Source organism: Micromesistius poutassou, assembly GCF_964030765.1.
Source record: "Micromesistius poutassou genome assembly, chromosome: 24".
Lineage (NCBI taxonomy): Eukaryota > Metazoa > Chordata > Actinopteri > Gadiformes > Gadidae > Micromesistius > Micromesistius poutassou.
The window spans coordinates 6,432,738-6,454,454 of record NC_140294.1 but is presented as its reverse complement, the minus strand read 5'-3'; the positions used below and the strand labels follow the sequence as shown (position 1 = coordinate 6,454,454).

The 21,717-nt window shown below is 42.8% G+C and overlaps 2 protein-coding genes across 2 annotated transcripts in view; both read right to left on the bottom strand.

Annotated features, from left to right (window-relative positions):
• LOC311369520 (NLR family CARD domain-containing protein 3-like) overlaps positions 1-19,191 on the bottom strand; it is a 245,274-nt gene extending 226,083 nt beyond the window's left edge. Inside the window, exon 1 of the mRNA XM_084487732.1 lies at positions 18,997-19,191. Coding sequence (XP_084343858.1) covers positions 18,997-19,033 — 37 coding nt within the window. The 5' untranslated portion in view covers positions 19,034-19,191. The remainder of the gene's footprint in view (positions 1-18,996) is intronic.
• LOC311369536 (E3 ubiquitin/ISG15 ligase TRIM25-like) overlaps positions 1-21,157 on the bottom strand; it is a 163,160-nt gene extending 142,003 nt beyond the window's left edge. Inside the window, exon 1 of the mRNA XM_084487764.1 lies at positions 20,963-21,157. The gene's annotated coding sequence lies outside the window, so the exon portion shown is untranslated. The remainder of the gene's footprint in view (positions 1-20,962) is intronic.
• Positions 21,158-21,717: the final 560 nt, after the last annotated feature.

Below are 21,717 nucleotides of genomic sequence, written 5' to 3'. Positions count from 1 at the left end.
GACCACAAAGCCGCCAAACAGGAAGTAAGCCTGTATCTCAGCAGCCCTTTGACATATCATAACCAAACTTGGTAGTTTATGTTTTAATTTTGTTTAATTAGTTTATCAGCTTGACTCCCTCAACACTGCTCGCAGTTTTAATTATTATTATTATTATGCTGCCATTGGAGTCTATGGCAGCCCATAGAACCCCATGGTAAAAAGTTGTGAAATTTGGCACACTGATTCAGGACAGTCCCATAAGCCCTCACAGCAAATTTGAGGTTGCTAGCCCATGAGCTCTAGCGCCACCAACAGGTCAAAGTTGGACATGCATTCAAGTTCATAACTTTTGACCCATTCATCCAATATTCACAAACAAGGCATCATTGGAATCCTTGGGCCAAGCCGAGTTCAACGCACCCTATGACGTCATTTTGCGTCATGATAGATTTTCCGCCATCTTGGTTTATGTCAAAAACCTTCAAAATGTTTCACACATCACACATTTTGTCCAATCATCTCCAAACTTGGCACATATGTTGATCAGACCATGCCTCACAAAAGCTATACAGCAGATTATCCAAATTCAAAACCGTTTGGCCGCAACAGTCAATCAAATTTGACCACGAAGCCTCCAAACAGGAAGTAAGCCAATTTCTCAGCAGCCCTTTGACATATCATAACCAAACTTGGTACATAGACCCATGACATCATCATGGGGACGCTCATTAGGTTTGGTGACCTTTGACCTCTAGGGGGCGCTATAATTAATGACAATGTCTTTTAACTCCTCTCTCTTCACATGAGTATATTTCAAACACATTTCCAATGTCTGGTGATACTATGAGACCTCCCCATATAGCTAGTAAATGATTTCTCACGGAAATATCTGCGACAGCCAATCAAATTTGACCGCAAATGCTAAACAGGAAATAAGCCAATTTCTCAGCAACCCTTTGACATATCATAACCAAAATTGGTACATAGACCCATGACATCATCATGGAGATACTCAATGAATTTGGTGACCTTTGACCTATAAGGGGGTGAGTGTTATCATATCTCAGTCGATCCTTTATTTTTTGACGTGCAACTTGTCGAAAGTGCTGAAGGCCGCGTGTTTGGCCTGTTAGATCTATCTTTTATGTTTTAATTTTGTTTAATTAGTTTATCAGCTTGACTCCCTCAACACTGCTCGCAGTTTTAATTATTATTATCCTTCAATGGGAGTCTATGGCAGCCCATAGAACCCCATGGTAAAAAGTTGTGAAATTTGGCACACTGATTCAGGACAGTCCCATAAGCCCTCACAGCAAATTTGAGGTTGCTAGCCCATAAGCTCTAGCGCCACCAACAGGTCAAACATTATTTTCATTCAATGGGAGTCTATGGCAGCCCATAGAACCCAATGGCAAAAGGTTGTGAAATTTGGCACACTGATTCAGGACAGTCCCATAAGCCCTCACAGCAAATTTGAGGTCGCTAGCCCATGAGCTCTAGCGCCACCAACAGGTCAAAGTTGGACATGCATTCATGTTTATAACTTTTGAACCATTCATCCAATATTCACAACCAAGGTATCATTGGAATCCTTGGGCCAAGCCGAGTTCAACGCACCCTATGACGTCATATTGCGTCATGATAAATTGTCCGCCATCTTGGTTTATGTCAAAAACCTTCAAAATGTTTCACACATCACATATTTTGTCCAATCATCTCGAAACTTGGCACATATGTTGATCAGACTATGCCTCACAAAAGTTATCGAACAGATTGTTCAAATTCAAAACCGTTTGGCCGCAACAGCCAATCAAATTTGACCACGAAGCCGCCAAACAGGAAGTAAGCCTGTTTCTCAGCAGCCCTTTGACATATCATAACCAAACTTGGTACATAGACCCATGACATCATCATGGGGACACTCATTAGGTTTGGTGACCTTTGACCTCTAGGGGGCGCTATAATTAATGACAATGTGTTTTAACTCCTCTCTCTTCACATGAGTATATTTCAAACACATTTCCAATGTCTGGTTAAACTATGAGACCTCCCCATATAGCTAGTAAATGATATCTCACGGAAATAACCGCGACAGCCAATCATATTCGACTGCAAAACCGCCAAACAGGAAATAAGCCAATTTCTCAGCAACCCTTTGACATATCATAACCAAACTTGGTACATAGACCCATGACATCATCATGGAGACACTCAATGAATTTGGTGACCTTTGACCTCAGGGGCACGTCAAACAGGAAGTGAGCTCATATCTCTGCAAGGCTTTCATGTATCCAAACCAAACTTGGCTCATAGACTTATGACCCTATCCTGATGATGCCCAATGAATTTGGTGACCTTTGACCTCTAGGGGGGCGAATGTGATCGTATCTCAGTCAATCCTTTATTTTTTGACGTGCAACTTGTTGAAAGTGCTGAAGGCCGTGTGTTTGGCCTGTTAGATCTATCTTTTATGTTTTAATTTTGTTTAATTAGTTTATCAGCTTGACTCCCTCAACACTGCTCGCAGTTTTAATTATTATTATTATTCCGCCATGGGAGTCTATGGCAGCCCATAGAACCCCATGGTAAAAAGTTGTGAAATTTGGCACACTGATTCAGGACAGTCCCATAAGCCCTCACAGCAAATTTGAGGTTGCTAGCCCATAAGCTCTAGCGCCACCAACAGGTCAAACATTATTTTCATTCAATGGGAGTCTATGGCAGCCCATAGAACCCAATGGCAAAAGGTTGTGGAATTTGGCACACTGATTCAGGACAGTCCCATAAGCCCTCACAGCAAATTTGAGGTCGCTAACCCATGAGCTCTAGCGCCACCAACAGGTCAAAGTTGGACATGCATTCATGTTTATAACTTTTGACCCATTCATCCAATATTCACAACCAAGGTATCATTGGAATCCTTGGGCCAAGCCGAGTTCAACGCACCCTATGACGTCATATTGCGTCATGATAAATTGTCCGCCATCTTGGTTTATGTCAAAAACCTTCAAAATGTTTCACACATCACACATTTTGTCCAATCATCTCCAAACTTGGCACATATGTTGATCAGACCATGCCTCACAAAACTTATCAAACAGATTCTTCAAATTCAAAACCGTTTGGCCGCAACAGCCAATCAAATTTGACCACGAAGCCGCCAAACAGGAAGTAAGCCTGTTTCTCAGCAGCCCTTTGACATATCATAACCAAACTTGGTACATAGACCCATGACATCATCACGGGGACGCTCATTAGGTTTGGTGACTTTTGACCTCTAGGGGGCGCTATAATTAATGACAATGTGTTTTAACTCCTCTCTCTTCACATGAGTATATTTCAAACACATTTCCAATGTCTGGTGATACTATGAGACCTCCCCATATAGCTAGTAAATGATTTCTCACGGAAATATCTGCGACAGCCAATCAAATTCGACCGCAAAACCGCCAAACAGGAAATAAGCCAATTTCTCAGCAACCCTTTGACATTTCATAACCAAACTTGGTAGTTTATGTCTTAATTTTGTTTAATTAGTTTATCAGCTTGACTCCCTCAACACTGCTCGCAGTTTTAATTATTATTATTATTTTCCTGACATTGGAGTCTATGGCAGCCCATAGAACCCCATGGTAAAAAGTTGTGAAATTTGGCACACTGATTCAGGACAGTCCCAGAAGCCCTCACAGCAAATTTGAGCTTGCTAGCCCATAAGCTCTAGCGCCACCAACAGGTCAAACATTATTTTCCTTCAATGGGAGTCTATGGCAGCCCATAGAACCCAATGGTCAAAGGTTGTGAAATTTGGCACACTGATTCAGGACTGTCCCATAAGCCCTCACAGCAAATTTGAGGTCGCTAGCCCATGAGCTCTAGCGCCACCAACAGGTCAAAGTTGGACATGCATTCATGTTTATAACTTTTGACCCATTCATCCAATATTCACAACCAAGGTATCATTGGAATCCTTGGGCCAAGCCGAGTTCAACGCACCCTATGACGTCATATTGCGTCATGAGAAATTGTCCGCCATCTTGGTTTATGTCAAAAACCTTCAAAATGTTTCACACATCACATATTTTGTCCAATCATCTCGAAACTTGGCACATATGTTGATCAGACTATGCCTCACAAAAGTTATCGAACAGATTGTTCAAATTCAAAACCGTTTGGCCGCAACAGCCAATCAAATTTGACCACGAAGCCGCAAACAGCAAATAAGCCTGTTTCTCAGCAGCCCTTTGAAATATCATAACCAAACTTGGTACATAGACCCATGACATCATCATGGGGACGCTCATTAGGTTTGGTGACCTTTGACCTCTAGGGGGCGCTATAATTAATGACAATGTGTTTTAATGCCTCTCTCTTCACATGAGTATATTTCAAACACATTTCCAATGTCTGGTTAAACTATGAGACCTCCCCATATAGCTAGTAAATGATATCTCACGTAAATAACCGCGACAGCCAATCATATTCGACTGCAAAACCGCCAAACAGGAAATGAGCCAATTTCTCAGCAACCCTTTGACATATCATAACCAAACTTGGTACATAGACCCATGACATCATCATGGAGATACTCAATGAATTTGGTGACCTTTGACCTATAAGGGGGTGAGTGTTATCATATCTCAGTCGATCCTTTATTTTTTGACGTGCAACTTGTCGAAAGTGCTGAAGGCCGCGTGTTTGGCCTGTTAGATCTATCTTTTATGTTTTAATTTTGTTTAATTAGTTTATCAGCTTGACTCCCTCAACACTGCTCGCAGTTTTAATTAGGGGTCCTACGGAATCCGTAGGAAACCTATTGTATTCGTTAGTATTATTAGGGGTCCTACGGAATCTCCGTAGGAAACCTATTGTATTCGTTAGTATTATTATTATTGGGGGTCAAGCAGCGAAGCTGCGAGACAACCATTGTTATTCTACGTTTTCCTATTATTATTATTATTATTATTATTATTCCGCCATGGGAGTCTATGGCAGCCCATAGAACCCCATGGTAAAAAGTTGTGAAATTTGGCACACTGATTCAGGACAGTCCCATAAGCCCTCACAGCAAATTTGAGGTTGCTAGCCCATAAGCTCTAGCGCCACCAACAGGTCAAACATTATTTTCATTCAATGGGAGTCTATGGCAGCCCATAGAACCCAATGGCAAAAGGTTGTGAAATTTGGCACACTGATTCAGGACAGTCCCATAAGCCCTCACAGCAAATTTGAGGTCGCTAACCCATGAGCTCTAGCGCCACCAACAGGTCAAAGTTGGACATGCATTCATGTTTATAACTTTTGACCCATTCATCCAATATTCACAAACAAGGCATCATTGGAATCCTTGGGCCAAGCCGAGTTCAACGCACCCTATGACGTCATATTGCGTCATGATAAATTGTCCGCCATCTTGGTTTATGTCAAAAACCTTCAAAATGTTTCACACATCACACATTTTGTCCAATCATCTCCAAACTTGGCACATATGTTGATCAGACCATGCCTCACAAAACTTATCAAACAGATTCTTCAAATTCAAAACCGTTTGGCCGCAACAGCCAATCAAATTTGACCACGAAGCCGCCAAACAGGAAGTAAGCCTGTTTCTCAGCAGCCCTTTGACATATCATAACCAAACTTGGTACATAGACCCATGACATCATCACGGGGACGCTCATTAGGTTTGGTGACTTTTGACCTCTAGGGGGCGCTATAATTAATGACAATGTGTTTTAACTCCTCTCTCTTCACATGAGTATATTTCAAACACATTTCCAATGTCTGGTGATACTATGAGACCTCCCCATATAGCTAGTAAATGATATCTCACGGAAATATCCGCGACAGCCAATCAAATTCGACCGCAAAACCGCCAAACAGGAAATTAGCCAATTTCTCAGCGACCCTTTGACATATCATAACCAAACTTGGTACATAGACCCATGACATCATCATGGAGATACTCAATGAATTTGGTGACCTTTGACCTATAAGGGGGTGAGTGTTATCATATCTCAGTCGATCCTTTATTTTTTGACGTGCAACTTGTCGAAAGTGCTGAAGGCCGCGTGTTTGGCCTGTTAGATCTATCTTTTATGTTTTAATTTTGTTTAATTAGTTTATCAGCTTGACTCCCTCAACACTGCTCGCAGTTTTAATTATTATTATTTTTATTCTGACTTTTTGGCTCCAAAAGTTATAAAAATTGGCAGGCTTGTAGAACTCATAAAGTTAGTAAAGGAATCAAAAGATGGTCCAGAATAACACATAGGTGGCGCTATAACAAGGCCTTGAAGTTCAGGACTTCAACAGGCTGCCATTACCACTAGGAAGGTACAATTTGTATGAAACTTGGTATACATGCACCATTTCTCATGATGAACAACTTTCACATTGCAACCCATATGGTCAGACCATTGGGATATAGTGCAGTGACCACAACTTGACCAAACACCCACACATTAACTCCTTTGGTGCTGAAAGTGGGAAAAGCTCCAAACTTGGCACACATGTACCAGGTCACTGTGGGACTATAGGGTGATCAAATAATAGCAATAAGGCAAAAGATGGCAGAGATATGTATTTTAAAGTGAAATACATGCATATGTATACAGCTCTACAACATGTTTAAACAGCTCCAACATTGCATCCAAAAGACCTAGGCCCAGCTGTTGAATGTGGCTATTAAGAGGAGATTCCATAGTATACCCATGCCAAATTTGAAGACTATATCTGAAAAAACAACCAAAAAACATTAGTTTGAAGTTCTCCCTTCTGAACCATGGCCTCTCTACAATGCCGGCTGGGCCTTAAAGGGGTACACACGTTATTTCGCAAACATCCATTTGACAGTGGATTTTGACACAATAGGCTTTAGAAACATGGTTGGTGATTGTTTTGATATGTTAACTGCCGGAAAACCAGTTTTTAAGGCATACCAATGCATATTACCATACTAACCAAGCTCACCATACCTCCACATAGGAAAGACTTATATTTCTCAAAATATACTCCAATCTGCCCTTGGCAGTCTACGGTCATACTGTCGGTCATACTGTCAAACTGTCATATTGTCGTTCAAACAGTCATACTGTCATACTTTTGTTCATACAGTCATACGGTCATACTGTCAGTTATACAGTCATACTGTTGGTCATACTGTCATACAGTCATACTGTCTGTCATACTGTCATACTGTCGGTCATAGTGTTGGTCGTACTGTCATACTGTCAGTCATATAGTTGGTCATACAGTCATACAGTTGGTCATACAGTCATACAGTTGGTCATACTGTCATACTGTCTGTCATACTGTCATGTGAGAATGTCAAAATCTCTTCTCACTGTCTCTCCCCTCACATCATATTTAATGTGGTATTTGGACTTCCGGAGCACTAGGGGGCAGAAGGTTAACCCCGCCTTGGCCAGGGAAGTTCCCCTTATTATTGGTATGGCCCAATCAGTCCACCTGGGACTCATTGGCTTATATAAGGGGAGTCTCATTTTGTGGTAGAGGGGGAAGGTGCTGGCTTGACAAGAGGCGAGTACTAGAGCACATGGTATATGTGGCTGCTAGGCTGATGGCTAGGCTGATGGCTAGGCTGATGGCTAGGCTGATGGCTAGGCTGATGGCTAGGCTGATGGCTAGGCTGGTGGCTAGGCTGGTGGCTAGGCTGGTGGCTAGGCTGGTGGCTAGGCTGGTGGCTAGGCTGGTGGCTAGGCTGGTGGCTAGGCTGGTGGCTGTTATACCGTAGGACCCCGTTATTGTTGCTGGCAACTATATTTATTATTATTTTTATTCTGACTTTTTGGCTCCAAAAGTTATAAAAATTGGCAGGCTTGTAGAACTCATAAAGTTAGTAAAGGAATCAAAAGATGGTCCAGAATAACACATAGGTGGCGCTATAACAAGGCCTTGAAGTTCAGGACTTCAACAGGCTGCCATTACCACTAGGAAGGTACAATTTGTATGAAACTTGGTATACATGCACCATTTCTCATGATGGACAACTTTCACATTGCAACCCATATGGTCAGACCATTGGGATATAGTGCAGTGACCACAACTTGACCAAACACCCACACATTAACTCCTTTGGTGCTGAAAGTGGGAAAAGCTCCAAACTTGGCACACATGTACCAGGTCACTGTGGGACTATAGGGTGATCAAATAATAGCAATAAGGCAAAAGATGGCAGAGATATGTATTTTAAAGTGAAATACATGCATATGTATACAGCTCTACAACATGTTTAAACAGCTCCAACATTGCATCCAAAAGACCTAGGCCCAGCTGTTGAATGTGGCTATTAAGAGGAGATTCCATAGTATACCCATGCCAAATTTGAAGACTATATCTGAAAAAACAACCAAAAAACATTAGTTTGAAGTTCTCCCTTCTGAACCATGGCCTCTCTACAATGCAGGCTGGGCCTTAAAGGGGTACACACGTTATTTCGCAAACATCCATTTGACAGTGGATTTTGACACAATAGGCTTTAGAAACATGGTTGGTGATTGTTTTGATATGTTAACTGCCGGAAAACCAGTTTTTAAGGCATACCGATGCATATTACCATACTAACCAAGCTCACCATACCTCCACATAGGAAAGACTTATATTTCTCAAAATATACTCCAATCTGCCCTTGGCAGTCTACGGTCATACTGTCGGTCATACTGTCAAACTGTCATATTGTCGTTCATACAGTCATACTGTCATACTTTTGTTCATACAGTCATACGGTCATACTGTCAGTTATACAGTCATACTGTTGGTCATACTGTCATACAGTCATACTGTCTGTCATACTGTCATACTGTCGGTCATAGTGTTGGTCGTACTGTCATACTGTCAGTCATATAGTTGGTCATACAGTCATACAGTTGGTCATACAGTCATACAGTTGGTCATACTGTCATACTGTCTGTCATACTGTCATGTGAGAATGTCAAAATCTCTTCTCACTGTCTCTCCCCTCACATCATATTTAATGTGGTATTTGGACTTCCGGAGCACTAGGGGGCAGAAGGTTAACCCCGCCTTGGCCAGGGAAGTTCCCCTTATTATTGGTATGGCCCAATCAGTCCACCTGGGACTCATTGGCTTATATAAGGGGAGTCTCATTTTGTGGTAGAGGGGGAAGGTGCTGGCTTGACAAGAGGCCAGTACTAGAGCACATGGTATATGTGGCGGCTAGGCTGATGGCTAGGCTGATGGCTAGGCTGATGGCTAGGCTGATGGCTAGGCTGATGGCTAGGCTGATGGCTAGGCTGATGGCTAGGCTGATGGCTAGGCTGGAGGCTAGGCTGGAGGCTAGGCTGGAGGCTAGGCTGGAGGCTGTTATACCGTAGGACCCCGTTATTGTTGCTGGCAACTATATTTATTATTAGGGGTCCTACGGAATCCGTAGGAAACCTATTGTATTCGTTAGTATTATTATTATTATTATTATTATTTTTATTCTGACTTTTTGGCTCCAAAAGTTATAAAAATTGGCAGGCTTGTAGAACTCATAAAGTTAGTAAAGGAATCAAAAGATGGTCCAGAATAACACATAGGTGGCGCTATAACAAGGCCTTGAAGTTCAGGACTTCAACAGGCTGCCATTAGCACTAGGAAGGTACAATTTGTATGAAACTTGGTATACATGCACCATTTCTCATGATGAACAACTTTCACATTGCAACCCATATGGTCAGACCATTGGGATATAGTGCAGTGACCACAACTTGACCAAACACCCACACATTAACTCCTTTGGTGCTGAAAGTGGGAAAAGCTCCAAACTTGGCACACATGTACCAGGTCACTGTGGAACTATAGGGTGATCAAATAATAGCAATAAGGCAAAAGATGGCAGAGATATGTATTTTAAAGTGAAATACATGCATATGTATACAGCTCTACAACATGTTTAAACAGCTCCAACATTGCATCCAAAAGACCTAGGCCCAGCTGTTGAATGTGGCTATTAAGAGGAGATTCCATAGTATACCCATGCCAAATTTGAAGACTATATCTGAAAAAACAACCAAAAAACATTAGTTTGAAGTTCTCCCTTCTGAACCATGGCCTCTCTACAATGCAGGCTGGGCCTTAAAGGGGTACACACGTTATTTCGCAAACATCTGTTTGACAGTGGATTTTGACACAGTAGGCTTTAGAAACATGGTTGGTGATTGTTTTGATATGTTAACTGCCGGAAAACCAGTTTTTAAGGCATACCAATGCATATTACCATACCAACCAAGCTCACCATACCTCCACATAGGAAAGACTTATATTTCTCAAAATATACTCCAATCTGCCCTTGGCAATCTACAGTCATACTGTCAGTCATACTGTCATATTGTCGTTCATACAGTCATACGGTCATACTGTCATACTTTTGTTCATACAGTCATACGGTCATACTGTCAGTTATACAGTCATACTGTTGGTCATACTGTCATACTGTCATACTGTCGGTCATAGTATTGGTCGTACTGTCATACTGTCGGTAATACAGTTGGTCATACAGTCATACAGTTGGTCATACAGTCATACAGTTGGTCATACTGTCATACTGTCTGTCATACTGTCATGTGAGTGTCAAAATCTCTTCTCACTGTCTCTCCCCTCACATCATATTTAATGTGGTATTTGGACTTCCGGAGCACTAGGGGGCAGAAGGTTAACCCCGCCTTGGCCAGGGAAGTTCCCCTTATTATTGGTATGGCCCAATCAGTCCACCTGGGACTCATTGGCTTATATAAGGGGAGTCTCATTTTGTGGTAGGTGCTTGCTTGACAAGAGGCCAGTACTAGAGCACATGGTATATGTGGCTGCTAGGCTGATGGCTAGGCTGATGGCTAGGCTGATGGCTAGGCTGATGGCTAGGCTGATGGCTAGGCTGATGGCTAGGCTGGTGGCTAGGCTGGTGGCTAGGCTGGTGGCTAGGCTGGTGGCTAGGCTGGTGGCTAGGCTGGTGGCTAGGCTGGTGGCTAGGCTGGTGGCTAGGCTGGTGGCTAGGCTGGTGGCTAGGCTGGTGGCTAGGATGGTGGCTAGGCTGGTGGCTAGGCTGGTGGCTGTTATACCGTAGGACCCCGTTATTGTTGCTGGCAACTATATTTATTATTTTTATCCTGACTTTTTGGCTCCAAAAGTTATAAAAATTGGCAGGCTTGTAGAACTCGTAAAGTTAGTAAAGGAATCAAAAGATGGTCCAGAATAACACATAGGTGGCGCTATAATAAGGCCTTGAAGTTCAGGACTTCAACAGGCTGCCATTACCACTAGGAAGGTGCAATTTGTATGAAACTTGGTATACATGCACCATTTCTCATGATGAACAACTTTCACATTGCAACCCATATGGTCAGACCATTGGGATATAGTGCAGTGACCACAACTTGACCAAACACTCACACATTAACTCCTTTGGTGCTGAAAGTGGGAAAAGCTCCAAACTTGGCACACATGTACCAGGTCACTGTGGGACGATAGGGTGATCAAATAATAGCAATAAGGCAAAAGATGGCAGAGATATGCATTTTAAAGTGAAATACATGCACATGTATACAGCTCTACAACACGTTTAAACAGCTCCAACATTGAATCCAAAACACGTAGGCTCAGCTGTTGAATGTGGCTATTAAGAGGAGATTCCATAGTATACCCATGCCAAATTTGAAGACTATATCTGAAAAAACAATCAAAAAACATTCGTTTGAAGTTCTCCCTTCTGAACCATGGCCTCACTACAATGCAGGATGGGCCTTAAAGGGGTACACACGTTATTTTGCAAACATCCGTTTGACAGTGGATTTTGACACAGTAGGCTTTAGTAACATGGTTGGTGATTGTTTTGATATGTTAACTGCCGGAAAACCAGTTTTTAAGGCACCATACCTCCACACAGGAAAGACTTATATTTCTCAAAATATACTCCAATCTGCCCTTGGCAGTCTACGGTCATACTGTCGGTCATACTGTCAAACTGTCATATTGTCGTTCATACAGTCATACAGTCATACTTTTGTTCATACAGTCATACGGTCATACTGTCAGTTATACAGTCATACTGTTGGTCATACTGTCATACTGTCTGTCATACTGTCATACTGTCGGTCATAGTGTTGGTCGTACTGTCATACTGTCGGTCATACAGTTGGTCATACAGTCATACAGTTGGTCATACAGTCATACAGTTGGTCATACTGTCATACTGTCTGTCATACTGTCATGTGAGAATGTAAAAATCTCTTCTCACTGTCTCTCCCCTCACATCATATTTAATGTGGTATTTGGACTTCCGGAGCACTAGGGGGCAGAAGGTTAACCCCGCCTTGGCCAGGGAAGTTCCCCTTATTATTGGTATGGCCCAATCAGTCCACCTGGGACTCATTGGCTTATATAAGGGGAGTCTCATTTTGTGGCATGTGCTTGCTTGACAAGAGGCCAGTACTAGAGCACATGGTATATGTGGCGGCTAGGCTGATGGCTAGGCTGATGGCTAGGCTGATGGCTAGGCTGATGGCTAGGCTGATGGCTAGGCTGATGGCTAGGCTGATGGCTAGGCTGGTGGCTGTCATACCGTAGGACCCCGTTATTGTTGCTGGCAACTATATTCGTTAGTATTATTATTATTTTTATCCTGACTTTTTGGCTCCAAAAGTTATAAAAATTGGCAGGCTTGTAGAACTCGTAAAGTTAGTAAAGGAATCAAAAGATGGGCCAGAATAACACATAGGTGGCGCTATAACAAGGCCTTGAAGTTCAGGACTTCAACAGGCTGCCATTACCACTAGGAAGGTGCAATTTGTATGAAACTTTGTATACATGCACCATTTGTCATGATGAACATCTTTCCCATTGCAACCCATATGGTCAGACCATTGGGATATAGTGCAGTGACCACAACTTGACCAAACACTCACACATTAACTCCTTTGGTGCTGAAAGTGGGAAAAGCTCCAAACTTGGCACACATGTACCAGGTCACTGTGGGACTATAGGGTGATCAAATAATAGCAATAAGGCAAAAGACGGCAGAGATATGCATTTTAAAGTGAAATACATGCACATGTATACAGCTCTACAACACGTTTAAACAGCTCCAACATTGCATCTAAAACACCTAGGCCCAGCTGTTGAATGTGGCTATTAAGAGGAGATTCCATAGTATACCCACGCCAAATTTGAAGACTATATCTGAAAAAACAATCAAAAAACATTAGTTTGAAGTTCTCCCTTCTGAACCATGGCCTCAATACAATGCAGGATGGGCCTTAAAGGGGTACACACGTTATTTCGCAAACATCCGTTTGACAGTGGATTTTGACACAGTAGGCTTTAGTAACATGGTTGGTGATTGTTTTGATATGTTAACTGCCGGAAAACCAGTTTTTAAGGCATACCAATGCATATTACCATACCAACCAAGCTCACCATACCTCCACATAGGAAAGACTTAGATTTCTCAAAATATACTCCAATCTGCCCTTGGCAGTCTACGATCATACTGTCGTTCATACAGTCATACTGTCATATTGTCGTTCATACAGTCATACTGTCATACTGTCGTTCATACAGTCATACGGTCATACTGTCAGTTATACAGTCATACTGTCTGTCATACTGTCATACTGTCGGTCATACAGTCATACTGTTGGTCATACTGTCATACTGTCGGTCATACAGTTGGTCATACTATTATACTGTCGGTCATACTGTCATGTGAGAATGTCAAAATCTCTTCTTACTGTCTCTCCCCTCACATCATATTTAATGTGGAATTTGGACTTCCGGAGCACTAGGGGGCAGAAGGTTAACCCCGCCTTGGCCAGGGAAGTTCCCCTTATTTTTGGTATGGCCCAATCAGTCCACCTGGGACTTATTGACTTATATAAGGGGAGTCTCATTTTGTGGCAGAGGGGGAAGGTGCTGGATTGACAAGAGGCCAGTACTAGAGCACATGGTATATGTGGCGGCTAGGCTGGTGGCTAGGCTGGTGGCTAGGCTGGTGGCTAGGCTGATGGCTAGGCTGGTGGCTGTCATACCGTAGGACCCCGTTATTGTTGCTGGCAACTATATTTATTATTTTTATCCTGACTTTTTGGCTCCAAAAGTTATAAAAATTGGCAGGCTTGTAGAACTCTTAAAGTTAGTAAAGGAATCAAAAGATGGGCCAGAATAACACATAGGTGGCGCTATAACAAGGCCTTGAAGTTCAGGACTTCAACAGGCTGCCATTACCACTAGGAAGGTGCAATTTGTATGAAACTTGGTATACATGCACCATTTCTCATGATGAACAACTTTCACATTGCAACCCATATGGTCAGACCATTGGGATATAGTTCAGTGACCACAACTTGACCAAACACCCACACATTAACTCCTTTGGTGCTGAAAGTGGGAAAAGTTCCAAACTTGGCACACATGTACCAGGTCACTGTGGGACTATAGGGTGATCAAATAATAGCAATAAGGCAAAAGATGGCAGAGATATGTATTTTAAAGTGAAATACATGCATATGTATACAGCTCTACAACATGTTTAAACAGCTCCAACATTGCATCCAAAAGACCTAGGCCCAGCTGTTGAATGTGGCTATTAAGAGGAGATTCCATAGTATACCCATGCCAAATTAGAAGACTATATCTGAAAAAACAACCAAAAAACATTAGTTTGAAGTTCTCCCTTCTGAACCATGGCCTCTCTACAATGCAGGCTGGGCCTTAAAGGGGTACACACGTTATTTCGCAAACATCTGTTTGACAGTGGATTTTGACACAGTAGGCTTTAGAAACATGGTTGGTGATTGTTTTGATATGTTAACTGCCGGAAAACCAGTTTTTAAGGCATACCAATGCATATTACCATACCAACCAAGCTCACCATACCTCCACATAGGAAAGACTTATATTTCTCAAAATATACTCCAATCTGCCCTTGGCAGTCTACAGTCATACTGTCGGTCATACCGTCATACTGTCATATTGTCGTTCATACAGTCATACGGTCATACTGTCATACTTTCGTTCATACAGTCATACTGTCGGTTATACAGTCATACTGTTGGTCATACTGTCTGTCATACTGTCATACTGTCTGTCATACAGTTGGTCATACTATTATACTGTCGGTCATACGGTCATGTGAGAATGTGAAAATCCCTTCTCACTGTCTCTCCCCTCACATCATATTTAATGTGGTATTTGGACTTCCGGAGCACTAGGGGGCAGAAGGTTAACCCCGCCTTGGCCAGGGAAGTTCCCCTTATTATTGGTATGGCCCAATCAGTCCACCTGGGACTTATTGGCTTATATAAGGGGAGTCTCATTTTGTGGTAGAGGGGGAAGGTGCTGGCTTGACAAGAGGCCAGTACTAGAGCACAAGGTATATGTGGCGGCTGGGCTGATGGCTGGGCTGATGGCTGGGCTGATGGCTGGGCTGATGGCTGGGCTGATGGCTGGGCTGGTGGCTGGGCTGGTGGCTGGGCTGGTGGCTGGGCTGGTGGCTGGGCTGGTGGCTGGGCTGGTGGCTGGGCTGGTGGCTGGGCTGGTGGCTGGGCTGGTGGCTGTTATACCGTAGGACCCCGTTATTGTTGCTGGCAACTATATTTATTATTTTTATTCTGACTTTTTGGCTCCAAAAGTTATAAAAATTGGCAGGCTTGTAGAACTCATAAAGTTAGTAAAGGAATCAAAAGATGGTCCAGAATAACACATAGGTGGCGCTATAACAAGGCCTTGAAGTTCAGGACTTCAACAGGCTGCCATTACCACTAGGAAGGTACAATTTGTATGAAACTTGGTATACATGCACCATTTCTCATGATGAACATCTTTCACATTGCAACCCATATGGTCAGACCATTGGGATATAGTGCAGTGACCACAACTTGACCAAACACCCACACATTAACTCCTTTGGTGCTGAAAGTGGGAAAAGCTCCAAACTTGGCACACATGTACCAGGTCACTGTGGGACTATAGGGTGATCAAATAATAGCAATAAGGCAAAAGATGGCAGAGATATGTATTTTAAAGTGAAATACATGCATATGTATACAGCTCTACAACATGTTTAAACAGCTCCAACATTGCATCCAAAAGACCTAGGCCCAGCTGTTGAATGTGGCTATTAAGAGGAGATTCCATAGTATACCCATGCCAAATTTGAAGACTATATCTGAAAAAACAACCAAAAAACATTAGTTTGAAGTTCTCCCTTCTGAACCATGGCCTCTCTACAATGCAGGCTGGGCCTTAAAGGGGTACACACGTTATTTCGCAAACATCTGTTTGACAGTGGATTTTGACACAGTAGGCTTTAGAAACATGGTTGGTGATTGTTTTGATATGTTAACTGCCGGAAAACCAGTTTTTAAGGCATACCAATGCATATTACCATACCAACCAAGCTCACCATACCTCCACATAGGAAAGACTTATATTTCTCAAAATATACTCCAATCTGCCCTTGGCAGTCTACAGTCATACTGTCGGTCATACCGTCATACTGTCATATTGTCGTTCATACAGTCATACGGTCATACTGTCATACTTTCGTTCATACAGTCATACTGTCGGTTATACAGTCATACTGTTGGTCATACTGTCTGTCATACTGTCATACTGTCTGTCATACAGTTGGTCATACTATTATACTGTCGGTCATACGGTCATGTGAGAATGTGAAAATCCCTTCTCACTGTCTCTCCCCTCACATCATATTTAATGTGGTATTTGGACTTCCGGAGCACTAGGGGGCAGAAGGTTAACCCCGCCTTGGCCAGGGAAGTTCCCCTTATTATTGGTATGGCCCAATCAGTCCACCTGGGACTTATTGGCTTATATAAGGGGAGTCTCATTTTGTGGTAGAGGGGGAAGGTGCTGGCTTGACAAGAGGCCAGTACTAGAGCACATGGTATATGTGGCGGCTAGGCTGATGGCTAGGCTGATGGCTAGGCTGATGGCTAGGCTGATGGCTAGGCTGATGGCTAGGCTGATGGCTGTTATACCGTAGGACCCCGTTATTGTTGCTGGCAACTATATTTATTATTTTTATTCTGACTTTTTGGCTCCAAAAGTTATAAAAATTGGCAGGCTTGTAGAACTCATAAAGTTAGTTAAGGAATCAAAAGATGGGCCAGAAAAACACATAGGTGGCGCTATCACAAGGCCTTGAAGTTCAGGACTTCAACAGGCTGCCATTACCACTAGGAAGGTGCAATGTGTATGAAACTTGGTATACATGCACCATTTCTCATGATGAACAACTTTCACGTTGCAACCCATATGGTCAGACCATTGGGATATAGTGCAGTGACCACAACTTGACCAAACACCCACACATTAACTCCTTTGGTGCTGAAAGTGGGAAAAGCTCCAAACTTGGCACACATGTACCAGGTCACTGTGGGACTATAGGGTGATCAAATAATAGCAATAAGGCAAAAGATGGCAGAGATATGTATTTTAAAGTGAAATACATGCATATGTATACAGCTCTACAACATGTTTAAACAGCTCCAACATTGCATCCAAAAGACCTAGGCCCAGCTGTTGAATGTGGCTATTAAGAGGAGATTCCATAGTATACCCATGCCAAATTTGAAGACTATATCTGAAAAAACAACCAAAAAACATTAGTTTGAAGTTCTCCCTTCTGAACCATGGCCTCTCTACAATGCAGCCTGGCCCTTAAAGGGGTACACACATTATTTCGCAAACATCCGTTTGACAGTGGATTTTGACACAGTAGGCTTTAGTAACATGGTTGGTGATTGTTTTGATATGTTAACTGCCGGAAAACCAGTTTTTAAGGCATACCAATGCATATTACCATACCAACCAAGCTCACCATACCTCCACATAGGAAAGACTTATATTTCTCAAAATATACTCCAATCTGCCCTTGGCAGTCTACAGTCATACTGTCGGTCATACCGTCATACTGTCATATTGTCGTTCATACAGTCATACGGTCATACTGTCATACTTTCGTTCATACAGTCATACGGTCATACTGTCGGTTATACAGTCATACTGTTGGTCATACTGTCTGTCATACTGTCTGTCATACAGTTGGTCATACTATTATACTGTCGGTCATACTGTCATGTGAGAATGTCAAAATCTCTTCTCACTGTCTCTCCCCTCACATCATATTTAATGTGGTATTTGGACTTCCGGAGCACTAGGGGGCAGAAGGTTAACCCCGCCTTGGCCAGGGAAGTTCCCCTTATTATTGGTATGGCCCAATCAGTCCACCTGGGAATTATTGGCTTATATAAGGGGAGTCTCATTTTGTGGCAGAGGGTGAAGGTGCTGGCTTGACAAGAGGCCAGTACTAGAGAACATGGTATATGTGGCGGCTAGGCTGATGGCTAGGCTGATGGCTAGGCTGATGGCTAGGCTGATGGCTAGGCTGATGGCTAGGCTGATGGCTAGGCTGATGGCTAGGCTGATGGCTAGGCTACCGTAGGACCCCGTTATTGTTGCTGGCAACTATATTTAATATTATGTCTATGCATGTATGTGCCACGGTTGTCAATAAATCTCTACTTTTTTGCCTCATTGATTCCTTCCAGAGCACAGGGGGGGGGGGTGAAGAAAGTGCAAGTGAAGAAACGGATATGATATTTATAAAACAAGTTAATCAGGTGAAAGGTTTTAAAAATGGTTAGGGTTACTTGCTATGCTGATATAAGATAGTGTTGCCTCTCTTCCACTGAGTTATTCTGCTGTTGGTCTTCTACAGTTTATTGTTTTGTGTTATTTAACCTGATACCACCATAATAACCCTACATCTCTGGATCAAACCATTTAACCAAGAGGAAAGTTATCCCCACATTGAAGTTAGAAATGTATAAGTCTCACATTATGTCATTTAGTCTGAACAGAACAAATAGGAATCTCAAACTGAGTTATTTTTGTACATTTTCTCTATTTTCAAGACAAGAGTCTCTTCTGCCCTTCAAAATAATAGTCTCCTCTGTCTTCAAAGTAAGAGTCTCTTACCGCCCCCCAGTGTGTGGGCTACTTCCTCCTGGTTCATCTCCTTCTCTGTTTGATGCTGCTGTACAGACTGAGCACTGGTAACCTTTGACCTCTCCTGGTGTCTGTGGAGAACACACACACACACACACACACACACACACACACACACACACACACACACACACACAGGATCTATTGTATTTTTCCTGACTTGTAAACATCGGTATCAGTAGAGTCTGCTGGCCTACTGGTTAAAGAGTTGGACCGGTAACCGGAGGGTGGCCGGTTCGAATCCCGACCGGTAGGCAAAAATATGGATGGGGGGAGTGGTTGTGCAACACTCTCCTACGTCCTCATCCACGGATGAGGTGCCCTAGAGCAAGGCACCTGAAACCCCCACCTGCTCCCCGGGCGCTGCACTGCGGCTGCCCACTGCTCTGGGTGTTCACCGGCTCCCAGATGGGTCAAAAGCAGAGAAAGAATTTCCCCCAAAAAGGGATAAATAAAGGATAACTTAACTTAACTGATAACAACTAACTGGTCTGTTTTATCGTCTGAAACTCCGACCTCTCCTCTCTGGAGGGGCGTCCATCTTTAAGTTCAGGAGGATGACCCATAGAGCGGTCACTCTTCATGGAGACACAGCTGGGTCCAGGGGAGTCTGCTCTCTGCTGCCTCCTTCTGAAAAACAAGAACCATCTGGAAGTTAGGATTTGTGGAAGTCATTTTATTTGATCATTTGTTGCAGAGCTACCCAACTACTATCTCATCATGAGGATCAGATTATTGGATGTTGTTTAATGTGATACTTTATTTGACATATCCTCACCTTGTCTTAGAAGGTTGGTGATTTCCATCTTTAAACCGGTCAGGTGGATCCATAGAGCGGTCACTCTTCATGGAGACACTGCTGGGTCCAGGGGAGTCTGCTCTCTGCTGCTGCGCTGGGCTTCAACACAACACACACACACACACACACACACACACACACACACACACACACACACACACACACACACAGCTGTTACTCAGACTAATGATGGAGTCATGATGTATCACTGCTGAGCTCTGAGATGGACAACAGTCACAGACAGAGAGATCCTCTTCTTACCTCTTAGCTTTGCTCCGGCGGCCATGTTCCCCAGACAGAGTGGTCTTAGAGGTAGGACCCCCCTCCTCTCTCTCCTCATCCATAGTAGACTGGAGACCTGGACACAAACACAACTACATATTGTTTCTGTGGATTCTGTTTGAGTACCAAATGTGAAATTACTGCATGACTAGATCTACACACTCTATCACTTTCTATGTCTAGATCTACACACTCTATCACTATCTATGTCTAGATCTACACTCTATCACTATCTATGTCTAGATCTACACACTCTATCGCTATATGTCTAGATCTCATACATGTCATTATTAGGATTATTCCTTACTTCTGAACACTGAACTCTCTTCCAGTAGATCAAAGTCACTAGAGCATCAAGAGTCTACAGATCAGTGTGCTATACCTTTATAGACGGCCATCAAACCACCAATAGGTAACTAATGTTACCAATAAAACCCAACAATAAAAGTCCACAGCATGAACCAAACGGACCTCACTACAGCACAGACTGAACCTCCACAATAAAAGTCCACAACACAACCAAACGGACCTCACTACAGCACAGACTGAACCTCCACAATAAAAGTCCACAACACAACCAAACGGACCTCACTACAGCACAGACTGAACCTCCACAATAAAGGTTCCTGGACCAGAGGTTCAATATGAAACGCCCTCAACACCGTGGAACTAGTGATTGATGTTCTGACCCATATTCCTTTATTCAGGTTCTCTCTCTGAGATCAACGTCTCTTTTACAGCAGGAACCTGTAAACACTGAACTGGGACTGGAAATAGATTCATCTAGAACATATCAATACAGTGAGAATATACAACCAATAATCTAAAGAAAACATGACATTTAGCGAGCTGTACCGTAGCTTCTCCGTGATGAAAACGTGTCCTGCCCCTTGTCGTGTGAAAATATTACAGCACAGAAGGAAATGAAGATCAGTCGAAGGAAGAGATTCAGGTGTTCACCAAAACACAAAGTAAGAGTTGAGAACCGAGACGAACGCTAACACAGTTCTAAAGAAGACAGTGAAGACAGATCGAATGAGGAAGGAGACTTTGAACACCAGCCACCAGTAAAACAATCAATCATTAACTAACTAAAGAGGATGACATGGTTTACCTGTACCACACCCACACACGCACACGCACACACCCCCACACGCGCGCACACACACACACACACACACACACACGCACACACACACACGCACAGGCGCACACACACACACATACACGTTCCAGCTTAAGAGTCAAAAGTAGAGCAAAAGAGAGATATAAGAGATAAATACAAAATAAAATAAAAAGAATAAAATAAAGATAAAAACGATGTACACTATCTACACCTTTCACAGGTGTACATCATAAGTATAGTTACACAGGATACTAGCTCAGTATGAGTATAAGTACACAGGATACTAGCTCAGTATGAGTATAAGTACACAGGATACTGGCTCAGTATGAGTATAAGTACACAGGATACTAGCTCAGTATGAGTATAAGTACACAGGATACTGGCTCAGTATGAGTATAAGTACACAGGATACTAGCTCAGTATGAGTATAAGTACACAGGATACTGGCTCAGTATGAGTATAAGTACACAGGATACTAGCTCAG